Source organism: Leptodactylus fuscus, chromosome 2 (genome assembly GCF_031893055.1).
Source record: "Leptodactylus fuscus isolate aLepFus1 chromosome 2, aLepFus1.hap2, whole genome shotgun sequence".
Taxonomy (NCBI): domain Eukaryota; kingdom Metazoa; phylum Chordata; class Amphibia; order Anura; family Leptodactylidae; genus Leptodactylus; species Leptodactylus fuscus.
The window spans coordinates 40,827,824-40,848,927 of NC_134266.1; the positions used below are offsets into that span (position 1 = coordinate 40,827,824).

General features: G+C 40.9%; 1 protein-coding gene across 1 annotated transcript in view; it reads left to right on the forward strand.

Annotated features, from left to right (window-relative positions):
- ANOS1 (anosmin 1) overlaps window positions 1–12,107 on the forward strand; it is a 141,696-nt gene extending 129,589 nt beyond the window's left edge. The window contains exons 12-14 of the mRNA XM_075263649.1: window positions 3,046–3,266; window positions 3,347–3,488; window positions 7,785–12,107. Coding sequence (XP_075119750.1) covers window positions 3,046–3,266; window positions 3,347–3,488; window positions 7,785–7,843 — 422 coding nt within the window. The 3' untranslated portion in view covers window positions 7,844–12,107. The remainder of the gene's footprint in view (window positions 1–3,045; window positions 3,267–3,346; window positions 3,489–7,784) is intronic.
- The last annotated feature ends 8,997 nt before the right edge of the window (window positions 12,108–21,104 follow it).

Below are 21,104 nucleotides of genomic sequence, written 5' to 3' on the forward strand. Positions count from 1 at the left end.
AGATGATCTGGAGAGCCGTCCATTTGTGTATGTAAATGTTTAATGTACTGAAAACTTGGAGTTGAGATTACACTGGCATTTGGAAGGCTACTCAAAAAGAAACAAAGAAAGGGATTATGGATTTTGACTATGAGAACTCAGCAGTGTGTCTTATATTAGAGAGTATGCGTTGTTATGGCCAGAGAACGGTCTTGGTCTACTGGATTAGAAGCAGGTATAAAGGGGGCCCAGCGCCGCACCTTCCATGAAGCGACCTGAAGCGACCGCTTCAGGCAGTGCTATGCCGGGCCCCGGGGGCAGCATTTTTGCTGACCTAAGCCAGTCCAGGACAAGCGGCTATCTGTCGTCCGCCTCAGGCGGCATAAAAGCTAGGTTCACCCCTGAGGGGGCCATGCCCACCCTGCCATCCATTGTGCACGGGAGGGTCCTGAATGTCTCTGGAGAAACCTGTCTGGTTCTTCAATTTGTGACTTAATATATTTCCAAACTTGTCCCCTTCAGGCGGCATAGTCTATTTAGAAGGTCAATTCTTCATTTTTTACTTTCACTTAATAGGTTGATTTTTAATGGATACCTTAAAGGGATTGTCCAGTTTTAGACCAATATTGGGCAATAAATGTTATTATTTGTATAATGAAAAGTCCAACAACTTTCCCATATACTTTTTTAAAATGTAGATTGTGAGCCCCCTCTAGGGCTCAAAATCTACATTTTTCATTATCAGTATGGGAGGTAATCCATGCAAACATGGGGAGAACATACAAACCCCTTGCAGATGTTGTCCTTGGCAGGATTCAAATCCAGGACTCCAGTGCTGCAAGGCTAACTACTGAGACACCGTGCTGCCCCGATTTTCCCATATACTTTCTGTAACATTTCCTCACCGTTTTATAGGTCTCAGCTTGCTTTCTGCCAGTCTGCTTACTTCTAGTGGATAAAAATCTGTCCATGGTCATGTGATATACACTCCATGGTCATGTGATATACAGTCCATGGTCATGTGATATACACACAGGTGCACAGTTCATTACATTCGCAACACAGTAATCAGACATCTGCTTAGTAGTGAGCTGTGCACCTGTGTGTTCATCACATGACCATGGACTGTATATCATATGACCATGGACTGTTTATCATATGACCATGGACTGATTTTTATCCACTGGAAATAAACAAAATGAATGAAAGCAAGCAGAGATCTAGAAAATCATGACTAATCGATACAGAACTTATATTAGGAAATTGTAGAACTTTTCCTTATACAAACAATAACAATTGTTTCATTAAATTAGTCTGAAGCTGGACAACCCATTTAAGGCTAGGCTCACACCTACACCTGATCTCCCCTTGGGGATTTCGTTCCCAATTCCACTTTAAAAACACGGAGAGAAAAGTCATGCAGACAGTGCTTTTCTCTCTGCATTTTTCCACATTTTTCAAGCATAAATTGGCGGAAACCCGGAAGACCCCATTATAGTCTATGGGGTCCTTGGGTTTCCATGAGTAATTGCTTTTTAAAGCGAATTAGGTGTCCATTTGTGGAGTCTGAGAACAAAATTCCAAAATTAATTAATGGTGGTTAATAGAGATGAGCGAGTAGTATTCGATCGAGCAGGTATTCGATCGAATACTACGGTATTCGAAATACTCCTACTCGATTGAGTACCAATTGCTATTTGAATGGAAAAGTTCTATGCAGAACCAGCATTGATTGGCCAAATGCTATACAGTTGGCCAATCAACGCTGGTTCTTCTCCTACCTTTAGAAGTCTTCTCCGTGCAGATTCCCCGCGGCATCTTCCGGCTCTTCATTCACTCTGCCAGGCATCGGGCCTGGGCAGAGCCGACTGCGCATGCCCGCTTGTAGTGCGGACATGTGCAGTCCGCTTTGCCCAGGCCCAATGCCTGGCAAAGTGAATGAAGAGCTGGAAGATGCCGCGGGGACGCTGCACGGAGAAGACTTTTCGGAGGATACAGCCCGACCCTCATTCGTGGACTTGGTAAGTGTAATTTGATCGAACGTTGCCTACCCCTGAAACGAGCATTTCCCCCCATAGACTATAATAGGGTTCGATATTCGATTCGAGTAGTCGAATATTGAGGGACTACTCGAAACGAATATTGAATCTCGAGCATTTTACTGTTCGCTCATCTCTAGTGGTTAACTGTTGGGACCTCAGCCATCATCTTTAAGGAAGCCTAAGTCCTTGAGTAGGTACCTATTATTCCTGCAGCACCTCTACAGGAGAAATGATGCAGCTTTATAGAAATTAAATGGACTGTACAGTATACGTCGTATATGGCGTGTCATATGTTTCCAAAGTAATATCCTCCAAAGAGTGATCGCCTTTCTATTAACACACCATTCCCTTATAGGTCATTTGCAGATGAGTTTCGAGACAAGACAACCACTTTAATAATTTATTAATTTCCAATTTAATAACTGACCCTAAAACACAAAGATTTCCTATAATCTAAATATTATAAGGCTGAATAATTCTTAATAGGATTCTTTACAATGACCACGGCGTGGTTTATTACTGTTTCTGAACCTTTTTTCTGACTGAAGCCGAAATTTATTTTTCTAGCATTCATATTATTTTTAAAGATATCCATACTGCCTATTTTACATTCAGCGTAGACGAAAAACCCCATCTGTAGATATTTATATATTCATGCCAGGCAGAAACAAACTCAGTCTATGTATACATTATTTATTAAGTTACCTCTATTTCTCGTAGAATTAGCATATTGAATTTATTTAGGCTGCATGTGAAGTAGGTCACGGGAACCACATTGAAATGCATTAAGAAAATGTTGCCGGTTAATTCCAAATATTGTCCGGTATATATTTTTGTAGAATTCCTTTAAGCACCATCAGGTTGATCTGATAACAATTATTGCTGGTTTTCTATCTCATAATGTTAGCCTTTTTATTTCCTTTTGGATCCATAAATATATATATATATATATATATATATATATATATATATATATATATACAGTAAGTGATTGGAATTCATGAAATGTTATTGCTCCTTACAGGACAAGTTGTTGCTAAAGTGTTGGCAAAACCTGAAAACTTATCGGCGTCTTTCAATGTCCATGAGGGTAACATCACCGGACACTTTGCATGGAAATTGTCCAAATTAAATCTTCTTCAACCTATGACCGGATTCCAAGTTACGTGGGCAGAAGTCACAACAGAAAGCCGGCAGAACAGTCTACCCAACAGTATCATTTCACAGTCTCAGATATTGCCAGCGGTAAGTTTGAAAACTTCAGTTTGTGTTTTTATTTTATTGAAGAGTCCATAGGATTAATATATGTTGTCTTCTCCATACAGGACCATTATGTTCTTACTGTCCACAATCTCAGGCCTTCCATGCTTTACCGACTGGAAGTTCAAGTGTTAACAACAGGTGGTGAAGGCCCAGCAACAATAAAGACCTTCAGGACACCAGATATACTGCCCCCTATACCTCACCGTAAGTAATTGAAATTTGTAACAATTTTAAGAGGACCTTTCACCGATTTGGGCACAAGCAGTTCTATATACTGCTGGAAAGCTGACAGTGCGCTGAATCGGCTTTCTCGATCTGTGCCCCGGGTAAAGAGCTAGCGGTCCCGGTACCGTAGCTCTTTACAGTCAAAAGGGCGTTCCTGACAGTCTGTCAGGTACATCCTTCTCCACAGCAGCGCCTATCGTGCTGTACAGTGTGAGCGGGGAGGAACGCCCCCTCCCTCTCCTCACAGTACTTGTCCATAGACGAGCATTATCAGGAGGGGAGGGGACGTTCCTCCCCACTCACACTGTACAGCATGATAGGCGCTGCTGTGGAGAACGACGTTCCTGACAAACTCTCAGGAATGCCCTTCTGACTGTAAAGCGCTACAATACCGGGACCGATAGCGCTTTACCCAGGGCACAGATTGGGAAATCCGACAGTGCACTGAATTCAGCACAGTCAGCTTTCCAGCAGTATATAGAACTGCCTGTGCCCAAATCGGTGAAAGGTCCTCTTTAAGTGCATGGAAATTCTAATTTACTATCTGTATATAATATTTTGTACGGATTAAAAAATAAGACACTTGAGGTTTCTCCTGTTTGAGTCCATTGACCTCATTTTTAGGTACTGTGTGATAGAAATTTTCTATAAAGCAACCCGTACAAATTATATATCTTTGGCTGACCATCTGATGTGCATGGGGGGCCCAATGACTGGTGCTTGGGGGGATAGGGATCATACTGTTGGATTTTAACCTTTATCATTTTGTGCATGGCTGGCTGGGCTCTCTCCTTTCCTATTCAGTACTCAAGGACTGCTTGGCAAGCATGTGTATAAGGGAGTTGGATGAGTTGGATATGGCCGTCTTTAGACTTGACATAGACACATTTTTTTGTAACAGACCTATACTACAATATACCATTTGTGATAACCCAAACTGAACCACATATTTGCAAATGAAATAGGACTATCATTTCAGATTTTTATTTTTATTGTAAATTCCAAACACATGTTTAGGTGACATCTTTAGGTGGGTGGATGATTGACTTCAATGATGGTTGACACAACCTTGTATACGTTTATTATTCGATCATGGTGCCCCATCAGCTCTGTATCTGTACAGACAAGCTCCTACCTCACTGCTGTACAGTATGTTCTGGATTATGAGAGATGACAAGATTCTGGCAGACTTACCGCTCTTTCAACTCTTTGTTGATGACAATCTGGACATGAATAACATTTGTATCTTACTATGTCATGATTCCTCTTGGCAGCAAGCTGTATGATATATTTCTTACATTGAGTTGTGATCTTTTTTCACATGTTCTTCACTACAGATTTCCTGTTTAAAACACCTAAAAAAAGTTCACGAGAATACTGAAAAAAAATTAAAATAAAAAAAATCAAGGAACTATTCCAGAAACCTTTCATGTCTCGCTCTCTGGAATGTTAAAACACAAAACGGTTAGGGGATGCAAAACAATTAGGTTGGTGATGAGAGCGCGTCCCATTATCGTACACAGCTGCACAGAACGCGAGGTGTAATTGCCAATTACGCCCAAAACAGTGTTTGTTACATTCTTCCTTCAGTTTACATTCTTTGCAGAGTAAAGACGGCATTGTGCACCCAACCAGGAATGATTGATTCTAAATTCACCTTTAAACCTACCTATTTGGTTCACCCTGTTGGCATTTGGTTTTGTTTTTCTCTATAAGGGATGTCATGTACGGTTTTTTTGCTCTAGTAGGTGGAAAGTCATTTTAGAATAGTATTTTCAAAGTGTTTTTAAATAATATTTCCACTTGTATGTAACTACGTATGGATATAATTATTATGTACACAGTCCAGGCCAGTCACATTAATGTGACCACCTGTCAAAATCCAGAATAACCACCTTTGGAAGAGCGGACCGCTGCGAGACATACAGGAAGAGAGCGGACGTTGTGATGATGTCACTGGGATGTTGAGCCATGCCCAGTGCCGCACCTCCCATGAGGCAACCTGAAGCGACCGCTTCAGGCGGCGCTATGCCAGGGCCTCGGGAGGGCGGCATTTTTGCCGTCCTAAGCTAGTCCAGGACAAGCTGTCCTGGATTGGCTTAGTGTCACCGTGTCTGCAGCCCGACACGGGAAGCGAGTGGTGTATTGGGGCGGCCCTGCTGGACGCAGCGCTGCTCCAGCGGCCGCCCCTCACACGCAGGCAGAGAGCAGCCCCGCCCCTTTCACTCGGCCCCGCCCCTTTCCGATTGGTCCCGCCCCATTTCTCGAGACCCCACCCCCTCCTCCGGGGGGGGGGGGGCGGCTTTCTGACGTCTGCTTCAGGCGTCAGAAAGCCCAGGTTCACCCCTGGCCATGCCGACTCCAGTGCCGTGGCCAGCTTCACCAGGTTACGCGGTTGAGCATCCATGGCATGAACAACCTGATTAAGGTGGTCCCACAGATTCTCGATTGGGTTCAAGTCCAGGGAATTTGCTGGCCAAGGGAGTACGGTAAACTCATCCTGGTACTCCTCAAACCACGCATGTATACTGGGCGCTTTATGATACGTGGCATTGTCCTGCTGGTAGATGCCATTATTCTGAGGAAAAACAATTCTTATGTAGGGGTGAACATGGTCCGCAAGGATAGATGCATACTTGTGTTGTGCCTTCCACAATGATGAGTGTACCCACATGGCTGATGACACGTGCCTTCTGCTATTGGTTATTTAACATTGATGTCAAAAGTAGGCGGTGGTCACATTAATATGACTGGACTGTGTATAAATACAGTAGTAGGAGAAAATATACAATTCCAAAAATTAGTCCAAAGTTTTTAAATTCACTTGAAAAAAAAAATACTGCAATACCAAGAACTGCAGTTATGAAAATTATGATTTTCTGGGTGCTAACAGCACCAACACGTGATGTACACAATGAAGAAACTGCATTACTCACAAGTGTTGAGGCAGCAAATCAGCAGGGACGCGAAGAGTCAGACCCCTATCAGTCTAAAATTCTAAAATTCATTGCCTATCTTAAGAATAGACCATCAGTTTTAATAAATTGGATTACTTTTTTAAAGTGAACATGAACAATGCTCTCCTATACTGTATGTAGGTTGGATAGAAGGAACTTGATGTATAGGTTTGTCAGTATCACCTATCATTTTTCTATTAAAATCTTTGCTCTTCGAGGCTGAGGTTGCGGAAACACAACTTTTTTGTTGCAGATTTTGCTGTAGTTTTTTTTTAACCAAAGCCTAGAATGGCTACAATAGAAATGGGAAATATATAGAAAGTTCTTATACTTCTCCCTTTTGATCAATTCACTGCTGGCTTTGGTTTAAATATCTGCAGCAAAATCTTAAAAAAAACTGCATTTCCGCAACGTGGGGCTTCAGTATTTAAGGGGAATTCACCTGGAGTAATCTGGCACGTATATGGCTTGTCAGAGTTTGCGGCCGCATAATTACGGGCGCAAAATTACGCGGTGTATACGCCCATAACTCCCATTGAAATCTTTTTGAGTGAGCAGACTCTGACATACCGTATACGTGCCAGATCACGCTCCACTTTACTCCGTGTGAATTCCCCCTCAGCCTTGAGAAGCCACGAAGGTGGTCCTAACATTGACAGCCTCCAATCTATCACTGTCGGCCTCCGTCTTAACTTCTTAGTATAGAAAGAGGTGAGATTTCAATGAATAAATTGAAGGTTATGCAAACTCTTTTCCCACAATCATTTATATCAGTCTGTTTCTGCTCTTTAACATGCTGCCTGCAGATTCAGCTGCATTTTCCATGTCACAGGGTCCCTTCATGATGAAACTGGGACATTGCCAAGATACCAGATTATATCATTCATTTTCCTAATGCATTAGATATTGCTAAACGAATCCTAGCAATTTAAAGGATAATTGGTATCCAACTAATGCCAGTAACTTGTAGAGCTCCTTCTATACTTTCCAAAGTTGCCTTTCTTATTCTGCATTGCAGCTCCATTTTCATAAAAATCAGCATTTTATTCTAATGGAAATTAGCTTAATAGGGCTTTAGGGGCCTTTGTTCTTTTGCTGAGGCTTCCTTCTCTGTTTTAGATAATCATCCCTAACAGCAAAGTGTGAAAAAAATAGGTCTCCAACACTAGGGCATGAATCGGGAAAGCCAACAGTGCACTGAATTCAGCCCACTGTCGGCTTTCTACCAATATGTAATACCGCACATGGATGAGGACATCTATAGGCATTACTTTTAGTTTACTCTGGTTCACTAAATTCTGAATGCTTTGTATTTCAGGGCCTCATATGAAGCATCACCATCCTCATCACTACAAGCCATCTCCGGAAAAATTTTGAAGTTTTGTATCCAGAATTATATGATCGGAACTTTGCATGATAACCAACGTACACTTGGAAGGACAATGTAGAATCTGAACTGGAGATTTTTTCAGTTTCAAGATAACAAGAAGTTCTATCTACTTCGACCTGTCCTGGATATTCAATGTGTCTTCTTCTCAAGTCCCAGTATGCATTGTGTAGCATATATTGAAGGATAGATTTTCAGCTCTTGTGTTGTTTTCTTGTATTTTCACATAGATTGGAAGGTGCTTTATAAGGCACTTCTGTTTTTTATGTGCATCATTTATTCCTTGTAGTTAATGGTTCTGTGAATATTATATATTGTAAATACAGCTTAATATAGATGCTTAAATAATTATTAAGGAACAGGATGAGGCCAGTATAGAAAAGGTAGAAGCAATAAGATATGCAAACAACTATATGAGACTTAGCATTGAAGAATGCTGGTCTAATGTACTAACCGCAACAAAGTGTCTATAACAGGAAATAGAGCGTTCAGCCATATGTATCTGCCATTTTACACAATGGTGCTGGAAACTTATAATTTTCTTTACCAAATTGATAGCGAGAATAAAATGAATCCATGAGTTACCTATAGAAGTTCCATTCAGCCATAAAATAATTCACGTGCATTTATGTTGCTTAATAATCTTGTGATATCCAGAAGCTTCGGGATTGGCTGTCGTACTAAAATATTTAGATATTATTTATTATTTTATTTAATTTTATGTTTCTTAATTTACATCTTCTGGTTTCAAGACAATGTCTTCCAACGGTAATGTATTTTATCTGAATAATCCCTTACACCGAATCTGCTTATGTGTATTTAACCACTGTTACTATTTATATAACTTGGCTTATAAATTCGTTTAGCATAGCTTATATTAGCTTATTTTACTGCAAAGGTGCGTTGCGTTGATCATCATGAAATAGCGCTCTTATTATTTGTATTCTGTATGTATGTAATATATGGAGTTTAAGACAATTTCACAAAATTCATAGTGAATTAGAAAGTTGATAAATATACGAATATGAATCCAAGTATTTATGTTGCATTATTTTTGGCATGTAGACCCCATTTTTTTTAGATTCTAACTTGCTGAGGGTTCATTTTATGGTTAACATAGTGACTACGATAGATATGAATTAAGACAGTGGCATTATGTTTGGGATATAAGTAGTAACAATAGTAATAATTCACGAATGTGCAATTGAAATAGTACACAGTCCAGTCACATTAATGTCCAGAATAACCACCTTTTGCAGAGCGGACTGCTGTGAGACATGCAGGAAGAGAGGGGATGTTGTGATGATGTCACTGGGATGTTGAGCCATGCCCACTCCAGTGTTGTGGGCAGCTGTACTAGGTTACGCGATTGAGCATCCATGGCGCGAACAACCCAATCGAGGTAGTACCACAAATTCTCGATCGGGTTCAAGTCCGTGGAATTTGCTGGCCAAAGAAGTACGGTAAACTCATCCTGGTGCTCCTGGAACCACAGACGTACACTGCGAGCTTTATGACACGTTGCATTGTCCTGCTGGTAGATGCCATCATCCTGAGGAAAAACAATTTGCATTCTTGTGTTGGTCCATCATGCCTTCCACAATGATGAGTGCACCCAGATGGCTGATGACACGCGCCTTCTGCGATTGGTTATTTAACGTTGACGTCAAAAGTAGAAGGTGGTCACATTAATATGACTGGACTGTGTAGAACTGGTTGTGTCATACTAGGTAATAATTTCTGAAAATAAGGGCACACTATCCAACCAACGGTAGATACATATACTATATTCACTAGGGCATTTTAGAACACATAGATTTCAAGGCATCTATTGACATGTCCTATTTAGGGTTCGTAAAAATGGATCCCAAAACTTAGGAAAAATGGTAGTGAAAAAAAAAATAGACTATTTTATCCTATTTCACAGCCATTATTCACCCCGGTCATGTGAATATAGTGACCAAATAACCAAATAGAAAAGCCAATAGCAACAGTGTCCTCAAAAACACAAAAGTAATCACAAAAACATACTAAGAAAATACGTGAACACACGTTTGTCTTTCTTATTAAACACTAAGATAGTTCTACAGTACATATATATAGTTTCTTTGTACATATAGCAGAAAGGTCACATGACTTATAATCTTATTCGGGATTGCGCATTTTATACACTTTAAGCCACTTTTTAGCTTTTAAATAAAATTCAGGCTGGAAATAATTGTCCTTATTCTATGCAAATATATGCAATTGTAACTCACTAAACTCATCTACATATAATGATTTTGTAGTTTTGTATATTTTTCTTAATAACAGATCATTTTATAAGACAATGAAAATGTTATGCTATTGACCTATAACCACGGGAAGCGGTGCTTTTAATTTCAGCGGCCAAATACCCAAATGATATAAGTTACAATACTTAGTATCAGGATATATACCATCAAGTAATACAGATTGTCAGATTACCCATGAATATTTCCTTCAAGGAGTTTTCTAACGTCAAGATCTGTCGGGTCCTGCTTGTCCACCTTTAATTTGAATGGGCACCATGTGACGTCACTACGGGGAAATTCAACACTTGTTGCCAGATTTACCCACAGACTACAGCTGATTGTTAGGGATCTTAACAAAAGGACACTATTTGCATATTGTCCCGTAAGTAGGGTTAAGCCAATCTTGAGATTTCAAGATCGATTTTAAAATCCGATTTCCGATCATTTTCCAGCTGATCTCGATCCCGATCTCGATCGTGAAATTTGCTCGATCGCCGATCGGAATCCGATCTTTTCCGATCCCGATCCTCAACCCTAGTCAATGCTTTTCTATGGGAAAAGTCACTTTTGGGGTTGAGCCGATCTTGAGATAACCTCCGATCTCGATCCCACTGGAAAAGATCGGGTTGGAATTCCGATCACGATCGTGAAATTTACTCGATCGCCGATCGGAATCCAATCTTTTCCGATCCCGATCGCTCAACCCTACCCGTAAGGTAACTCTTATAACGTAAGGAATATCCAGAGCCAAGACAGCCACTAGTTAATATATCTCATATACAATATTTATTGCTGCCATTTGTACTGTGCTTCTTAAAGTATGAGACCATAACCAATCATAGAAAAAAATTGTAAGATGCGATGTTACATTAGTTATTCCAAAGAAAATGATCCCATTAATATTGAATATTCGGAAATCACTATTGAAGGCACCTTACCTGTACAAGGCTGACATTTACTTACAGATTGTTGTGTCTTAAGTAATAATACACTATTCTTTTGTACCATTGTATCGCTAGAAATGTAACAGATTTGTATATTTTCCCATAATCCCCCAAGTGGAGCGAAAACGGCTTTTTGTAAGTCTCCATACGCCTGTGAAGGTGAACTCTCCTTAAGGAGTGATAGTATCCCAATAACCTGTGAAATCATTATGATATCATTCTATTGGAGATATTAAGTCAATTAAACAACAGATTTCCAATAGCCAAAACCACTGATGGACCTAGTTGCCTTCATGGGAAATCCATTACATTACATTGTTCGCCTACTGCATATGAATGCATACAGTAAGCAGTATACAGATCTCACTATGGTCACACTCATCTGACCTTTTATACATAACCCTTATAAGTATGCATTATCTGAAACAAATTAATATTAAATTGATGTGCCAAAATTCTCTCATTTCAGTGTTGGTTTATACAAAACACGTTTCATTGATGTTCTATATTCATTTCCTTTCACTATAGTGCCAGAATGGTTGTAACTATATGCACAAAGGAGCTCAGAGATTGCCATGATGTGAATAAACCAGTGCACGTCGTAATATTAACATTTTATTTAAGCTGTAAATGTATACATGCGGATGCTACTTATTGTGTGTTTTACGTGTTGTGCATGTCAATATGTAAGTCTTCAGTTGTAGGCATGATTCATTGGAACACATCACACGTTTTCTGACTTTATCTGCAGAATTCACTTATCATTAAAGAGAATCTCCAGTACAATGACCTTTACTGTGTCTACAGCTGTTTGACTCTAGAAATATTACTCATTGTCAAGCATGGCTAAAGACAAGGCCATCACATATTTATTTATATATGTTAGAGAAGAAAAATGTTCTGTTCCACACGTAAAGTTTATAAAATAAAGGAAACAAGTGTAAAGATGATTTTGTAAAGAAATTTGTAAATGTAAATAGTATCCTATGTTACCAATATCATTGTTAGAATTTGTACATAATGTTTATGAAATAAACTATCCCTAAATGTAAAAACATCTGTCGTCTTCATGGTTAATATATTGTGTCTTTATGTTTCTTTACACTGTTATACAGTGACTTGATGCTTATACATTCTTTCTCTTTATTCCAACTTCATATTGTAGGCTATGCAAATTGCATTTCTTAATCCACTAATGGAATTTAGTAGGTCTCTAAATGCATACATAGTTGTTGTTGTTATTATTATTATCATTATTATCATTATTATTATTATTATTAATAATTTATATAGCACCATTAATTCCATGGTGCTTTACATTATTATATTGATTCCATGATGCTGTACATTATTATATTAATTCCATGGTGCTGTACATCAAATTAATTTCATGGTGCTGTACATTATTATACTAATTCCATGGCACTGTACGTTATTATACTAATTCCATGGTGCTGTACATTATTATATGAATTCCCTGGTGCTGCACATTATTATATTAATTCCATGGTGCTGCACATTATTATATTAATTCCATGGTGCTGCATATTGTTATATTAATTCCATGGTGCTGCACATTGTTATATTAATTCCATAGTGCTGCACATTGTTATATTAATTCCATAGTGCTGTACATTATTATATTAATTCACTGGTGCTCTGCACATTATTATATTAATTCCATGGTGCTTTACATTATTATATTAATTCCATGGTGCTGTAAATTATTAATTCCATGGTGTTTTACATTATTATATTATCCCATGGTGCTGTACATTATTATAATAGTCCATGGTCTTATATTAATTCCATGCTGCTTTACATTATTATATTGATTCTATGGTGCTGTACATTATTATATTAATTCCATGGTGCTGTACATTATTATATCATTCCATGGAGCTGTACATTATTATAATATTCCATGGTGCTTTATATTATTATATTAATTCCATGGTGCTGTACATTATTATATTAATTTCATGATGTTGTACATTATTATATTAATTCCATGGTGCTGTACATTATTATATTAATCCCATGGTGCTGTACATTATTAAATTAATTCCATGGAACTGTATATTATTATATTACATGGTTTGAGGGTTTACATACGGTACACAAAATATACAAATACAATACTAACAGTGACCGACTGGCACACTACATACATAGTTCTACATGTTACCAGTTCTGTTTCATGCATTAGTACTAGTCATAATATAATGGGTATATTTCTATGTAATATATGTTACATTTCAGTGGAAACTTTCAGTGGAAAGTGGAAGATTCTCACAGAAACCCTTTGAATTTAATGAGATGTGTGTAAAATAGTGCTAAGTAAATATCCGCCATAGACATAAATAGGGCACCATCATTTCTGTAATCATTTCCATGACTGTGTGAACAGAAAGGAGATTTAGGTCTCGGAAATTTCTGTGAGAGGACTGAATGAATGTGTACGGTACACTTAAAATGTCATGGCACATGTGCTTCTAAAATTATAAAAACAAACGTGTGAGCGCTCTGAGTCTATAAATATTCTGCTTATTTTGGTAATTCACATGATAACTGTCGGATTAGAGGATCCCCATGATCACAAGAATAAGGGCTATGTATACCCTGTGTAAAGGAAGTGGCAGATACACGTGTTAGCTGTCATTCTATCCATATGTGTCACACATGACCCCCATTCTGATAACAGCTAGGAGTCCCGGTGTTCTGAGTCCCTCTAATCTGATGGTTATAACATACTAGATTGCCATTCTAAGTTTGGAATTGTTTTTTATTGATTTTATAGTAGCTCTACAGTATATTGGTGGATTATTTCTGACCAAATCATATTACGGTATTAAGTCAATCAGTTTCACAGGTAATGTAGTGCCCAACTATACAGCAATGCCTGTAGTGCCGAGCACTCAGATAACTGATTCATAGGGAGCTCAGATTGATAATAGTACAAGTACATTCTTAGCTAAGATAACACTAGAGAATGCAAAGAAAATAGATACCAACAAAGTCTAACTAAGTGATGCCATGCTGTGCCAACACAGGTGTCAGAACAATGGGACAGCTTAGTGAGATTACAATCTATACGTTGAAAGTCCAGGCGTGGATTTGTCCTCTCCTATCTTTCTCCATCATCTATGTTTAAGAGGTAAAAGTTGATATTTCTAATCATGTAGTATAAATGTAAAACACTATAGATCATGTAATATGGCTGCAGCATACTGACACAGACAAGTGACCGCTGCAGCCAGTAATTGGCTACAATGGTTAGATGTCCATGTTGGGTTGCCCACTTTGCAGCAGAAAGTACATAGACTAGTAGTTGACATGGAAGTGTCAGAGCATAAGTGCAGGAGATCCGTGAAGTGAGTATGATGCAAGATGGATTGCTGCTTTTGGAAGAAGAATTGTGGGGTTGTTTGTTTTATATTGTTGTTATTATGCCAACAGTGTGGCAATTAGAAGAAAAATTTGTGGCACCCTGTCAGCGTGCCTCCCACTTGAAAACTGAAGGTAATGACATCAGAAACTGTTAAGGTCTGTGCTTGGACCTCAACGGTCACGTGGGTTATGTCAGTGCCAAAATGCATAATGATATTGATGCATAATGACATAAAGACATATCCATGACACTTCTAAGACTGGAAGAGGCCCACAGACTTGTAGGCGAGTAATTCAGGTTGATGTTTAATCAATTCCTCTGTTTATTATAGTCTGAGGTCTGAAGAAACCCCAGAATATAATAATAGTTTGTGAGTGGTGAACCCAAAAAAATGTAGGGTTCAGAACATTTGCTGGGGTCACTATGGCATACCATATGGAGCGGAGGAGCTATGACACGTTATATAATTTTTAAATTATAATTTTTTTTTAAATTAAAGATTTACATAAAAAGAAAAACAACAGAAATCACAACTGGAGGTGGCGGGAGGGGAAAACGGAAGGAGAGGGATATCAGGGGAAACAACTGCTGAGAGGGTGAGTGAAAGCAAAATGGAGAATCAGGGAGACTGCTGGAGAACAGGGTGTAGAAAGGGTCAACATAATTCAAAGGCAGAGGGTATAGGTAAAGGATGAGAGGGAGGAAAGAAAGAATTGCTGATGGTATTAGGAAGGCAGGGGGGGTCAAAGGTGTGAGTAGTAAAAGGTGTCCCAGAGGAGCTACATCTATTGCTGGGCTTTATCGTCTTTTTTCAGTTCAGCTACCGGGTTTTCCATATTGTGAATGTGTAGTAGTTCCTTCAGCCAGGATGCTAGGAGAGGAGGAAGAGAGGAATATCTGCTCCACTTTTCAAGTAAAATTATGTACGTTGTTTCCAGCAACCTTGAGTATCGTGAGTTTCATTTTTTGCATCACCATCATGGGCACTCCAACCCCCATCAAGCTAAAAAATATTAGGAAGTGCCCTGGGGGAGAAACTTCTGTATATCTCAGAAGGAGAGCTGGAGTGTTTGGATGAGCCACCATGACACATCCTTCTAATGCTCCCAGCATCCAGGTTACCTCCAACGGGTTGTTAGAGAGGTATGAAAGACACACTTGACAGACTGGGAAACCACTTAAAACTTTTGAAAATGGTATTTAAATATGGTCCTTGTCATTGCACCATTTGTTTAACCTCACCTTCTCCTGACAGGAAGGAGTTTATTGGCTCATTTGCGTGTAGAGAACATTCCTGCAAGCAGTGACCAATAAACCATCTGTGATCACTGTTATTTTCTATTTATTAAAGCCAGAAGGAGTTCTTCTGAACATCCAGCCTGGCATCATAAATACTCATGATGGCTGGTTTGGGACTATATTTCTTTGTTGAGAAGATGTTGAGGTTTTCTCCTTACATTTCCTACATGGGAACATTGTGTTAGGTAATCATTTCCTACCTACTCACTGTGATAGAGAGACGTCCATTAAAAGTTTAATGTTTAATAGCCGATTAGACTCAATGAAGCAACTTATTAATAGCATTAAGTAATACAAATAGCAATATTAGATAAATATAGGATGTCTTATGTTCTATCTCCCATGTGGCGACTACCACTACTACAGCCTTTATATTTTATAGGCATTTTTTGTTCTCTTTTTTACAAGGATACAAAATGTGCAAAGGTTGTCGGAAGAATTTCTCAACCAGAAAATGAGTAGAAGGAGAAAAAAGGAAATGTGTTGTGGACACAAACCATTAGTTTCATTTACCACATGTGCAATGACCCATGCTATATACACCTGTGGTTACTACCAACATGTTTATGTGAACGATTTTCCGAAAGTTTTAACATCTGTCTCAGAAGTTCAAATACAGATTTACAAAGGAAATTGCTTAAGACCACCAAGAATTCAGAAAATACCAAGCCCATAACCGTGAGTCATGGTGACAAAGTGATATAAAGTCTAAAAATACCTATAAATGTTATATAGTAGTAAATACACAGTCTCTAGCCATTAAACAATACAGTGAGAGACCGGAGAGTTTAGAGTTTATTGTAACGTATGTATGAAAATTTAGTCAAAAAGACATGTGGGTTACAAATGGGTCTTGGCTATATCCAGCTTCCGCACGCCATCCTTCATTCTCGGTTGAGAGCAGGAGGTGAAAAACTTTCCTTTGGTCATCAGCAATTTATAAACTGCAAAAGAAAGAAAAGAATTTCCTTGCTACATGATTCCATGATATCGAAGCCATTCCTTCTCAACTCTGGAAAGAAACAAAAATAAAATTGAAGTGTGAAAAAAAATCAATATTCAATATTTTACAAATTTTTTTCTCCTCTTTATTTTACTGCTTCTGTTTTAGAGAAAACTGGGATAGATAATAGTCATGGGATTCCATACTGCAATACAGAAAATAGCAAAGGGGAATCAAACACAGTAAGTGTAGTAAAAGCTTTAGGTATTTTTTACTTTAGTACCAAGGATTTCTTATATAATAGATTTAAAAAAAAAAAAATCCCCAACAAAGGTCATTGACTTTATTATTTTAAAAAATCTAATGTAGGTAATGATTAGAGATGAGCGAACAGTGTTCTATCGAACACATGTTCGATCGGATATCAGGCTGTTCGATGTGTTCGATTCGAATCGAACATCACGTGGCAAACTCCAAAAAAATTTGATTCCCCTCCCACCTTCCCTGGCGCTTTTTTTGCACCAATAACAGCGCAGGGGAGGTGGGACAGGAACTACGACACCGGAGGCATTGAAAAAAATCGGAAAAAGTCATTGGCTGCTGAAATCAGGTGACCTCTAGAGATGAGCGAACACTAAAATGTTCGAGGTTCGAAATTCGATTCGAACAGCCGCTCAATGTTCGTGTGTTCGAATGGGTTTCGAACCCCATTATAGTCTATGGGGAACATATACTCGTTAAGGGGGAAACCCAAATCCGTGTCTGGAGGGTCACCAAGTCCACTATGACACCCCAGGAAATGATGCCAACACCTCTGGAATGACACTGGGACAGCAGGGGAAGCATGTCTGGGGGCATCTAACACACCAAAGACCCTCTATTACCCCAACATCACAGCCTAACAACTACACACTTTACACACTCAATACCACCTCTCTGACAGTAGGAAAACACCTTGAAACATGTGTATTTGGCACTTGCAGTGAGGAGAGCTTGTCACCAGCAGTGAATTTGGCCCTTGTAGTAAGTTGAGGTTGGCACCAACATTTGTTTTGAAAATCAGGGTGGATTGAGCCTCTAACCAGCAGAGTTTGGGCAAATTCATGGTGGAGGGAGCCTCTAAACACCCCAGTTTGGGCAAATTCATGGTGGAGGGAGCCTCTAACCAGCCCAGTTTGGGCAAATTCATGGTGGAGGGAGCCTCTAAAAAACCCAGTTTGGACCAATTCATGGTGGAGGGAGCCTCTAACCAGCCCAGTTTGGGCAAATTCATGGTGGAGGGAGCCTCTAAAAAACCCAGTTTGGACCAATTCATGGTGGAGGGAGCCTCTAACCAGCCCAGTTTGGGCAAATTCATGGTGGAGGGAGCCTCTAAAAAACCCAGTTTGGACCAATTCATGGTGGAGGGAGCCTCTAACCAGCCCAGTTTGGGCAAATTCATGGTGGAGGGAGCCTCTAAACAGCCCAGTTTGGGCAAATTCATGGTGGAGGGAGCCTCTAAACAGCCCAGTTTGGGCAAATTCATGGTGGAGGGAGCCTCTAACCAGCCCAGTTTGGACCAATTAATGGTGGAGGGAGCCTCTAACCAGCCCAGTTTGGGCAAATTCATGGTGGAGGGAGCCTCTAAACAGCCCAGTTTGGACCAATTCATGGTGGAGGGAGCCTCTAAAAAACCCAGTTTGGACCAATTCATGGTGGAGGGAGCCTCTAAACAGCCCAGTTTGGGCAAATTCATGGTGGAGGGAGCCTCTAACCAGCCCAGTTTGGACCAATTCATGGTGGAGGGAGCCTCTAAACAGCCCAGTTTGGGCAAATTCATGGTGGAGGGAGCCTCTAACCAGCCCAGTTTGGACCAATTCATGGTGGAGGGAGCCTCTAACCAGCCCAGTTTGGGCAAATTCATGGTGGAGGGAGCCTCTAAACAGCCCAGTTTGGACCAATTCATGGTGGAGGGAGCCTCTAAAAAACCCAGTTTGGACCAATTCATGGTGGAGGGAGCCTCTAAACAGCCCAGTTTGGGCAAATTCATGGTGGAGGGAGCCTCTAACCAGCCCAGTTTGGACCAATTAATGGTGGAGGGAGCCTCTAAACAGCCAAGTTTTGGGAAATTCATGGTGGAGGGAGCCTCTAACCAGCCCAGTTTGGACCAATTCATGGTGGAGGGAGCCTCTAAACAGCCCAGTTTGGGCAAATTCATGGTGGAGGGAGCCTCTAAAAAACCCAGTTTGGACCAATTCATGGTGGAGGGAGCCTCTAACCAGCCCAGTTTGGACCAATTAATGGTGGAGGGAGCCTCTAAACAGCCAAGTTTGGACCAATTCATGGTGGAGGGAGCCTCTAAAAACCCCAGTTTGGACCAATTCATGGTGGAGGGAGCCTCTAACCAGCCCAGTTTGGGCAAATTCATGGTGGAGGGAGCCTCTAAACAGCCCAGTTTGGGCAAATTCATGGTGGAGGGAGCCTCTAACCAGCCCAGTTTGGACCAATTAATGGTGGAGGGAGCCGCTAAACAGCCCAGTTTGGACCAATTCATGGTGGAGGGAGCCTCTAAAAACCCCAGTTTGGACCAATTCATGGTGGAGGGAGCCTCTAAAAAACCCAGTTTGGACCAATTCATGGTGGAGGGAGCCTCTAACCAGCCCAGTTTGGACCAATTAATGGTGGAGGGAGCCTCTAAACAGCCAAGTTTGGACCAATTCATGGTGGAGGGAGCCTCTAAAAACCCCAGTTTGGACCAATTCATGGTGGAGGGAGCCTCTAACCAGCCCAGTTTGGGCAAATTCATGGTGGAGGGAGCCTCTAACCAGCCCAGTTTGGGCAAATTCATGGTGGAGGGAGCCTCTAAACAGCCCAGTTTGGACCAATTCATGGTGGAGGGAGCCTCTAAAAAACCCAGTTTGGACCAATTCATGGTGGAGGGAGCCTCTAAACAGCCCAGTTTGGGCAAATTCATGGTGGAGGGAGCCTCTAACCAGCCCAGTTTGGACCAATTAATGGTGGAGGGAGCCTCTAAACAGCCAAGTTTTGGGAAATTCATGGTGGAGGGAGCCTCTAACCAGCCCAGTTTGGACCAATTCATGGTGGAGGGAGCCTCTAAACAGCCCAGTTTGGGCAAATTCATGGTGGAGGGAGCCTCTAAAAAATCCAGTTTGGACCAATTCATGGTGGAGGGAGCCTCTAACCAGCCAAGTTTGGACCAATTCATGGTGGAGGGAGCCTCTAAAAACCCCAGTTTGGACCAATTAATGGTGGAGGGAGCCTCTAAACAGCCAAGTTTGGACCAATTCATGGTGGAGGGAGCCTCTAAAAACCCCAGTTTGGACCAATTCTTGGTGGAGGGAGCCTCTAACCAGCCCAGTTTGGACCAATTAATGGTGGAGGGAGCCTCTAAACAGCCAAGTTTGGACCAATTCATGGTGGAGGGAGCCTCTAAAAACCCCAGTTTGGACCAATTCATGGTGGAGGGAGCCTCTAACCAGCCCAGTTTGGGCAAATTCATGGTGGAGGGAGCCTCTAAACAGCCCAGTTTGGGCAAATTCATGGTGGAGGGAGCCTCTAACCAGCCCAGTTTGGACCAATTAATGGTGGAGGGAGCCGCTAAACAGCCCAGTTTGGACCAATTCATGGTGGAGGGAGCCTCTAAAAACCCCAGTTTGGACCAATTCATGGTGGAGGGAGCCTCTAAAAAACCCAGTTTGGACCAATTCATGGTGGAGGGAGCCTCTAACCAGCCCAGTTTGGACCAATTAATGGTGGAGGGAGCCTCTAAACAGCCAAGTTTGGACCAATTCATGGTGGAGGGAGCCTCTAAAAACCCCAGTTTGGACCAATTCATGGTGGAGGGAGCCTCTAAACAGCCCAGTTTGGGCAAATTCATGGTGGAGGGAGCCTCTAACCAGCCCAGTTTGGACCAATTAATGGTGGAGGGAGCCGCTAAACAGCCCAGTTTGGACCAATTCATGGTGGAGGGAGCCAACCCCAGTTTGGACCAATTCATGGTGGAGGGAGCCTCTAAAAAACCCAGTTTGGACCAATTCATGGTGGAGGGAGCCTCTAACCAGCCCAGTTTGGACCAATTAATGGTGGAGGGAGCCTCTAAACAGCCAAGTTTGGACCAATTCATGGTGGAGGGAGCCTCTAAAAACCCCAGTTTGGACCAATTCATGGTGGAGGGAGCCTCTAACCAGCCCAGTTTGGGCAAATTCATGGTGGAGGGAGCCTCTAAACAGCCCAGTTTGGGCAAATTCATGGTGGAGGGAGCCTCTAACCAGCCCAGTTTGGACCAATTAATGGTGGAGGGAGCCGCTAAACAGCCCAGTTTGGACCAATTCATGGTGGAGAGAGCCTCTAAAAACCCCAGTTTGGACCAATTCATGGTGGAGGGAGCCTCTAAGAAACCCA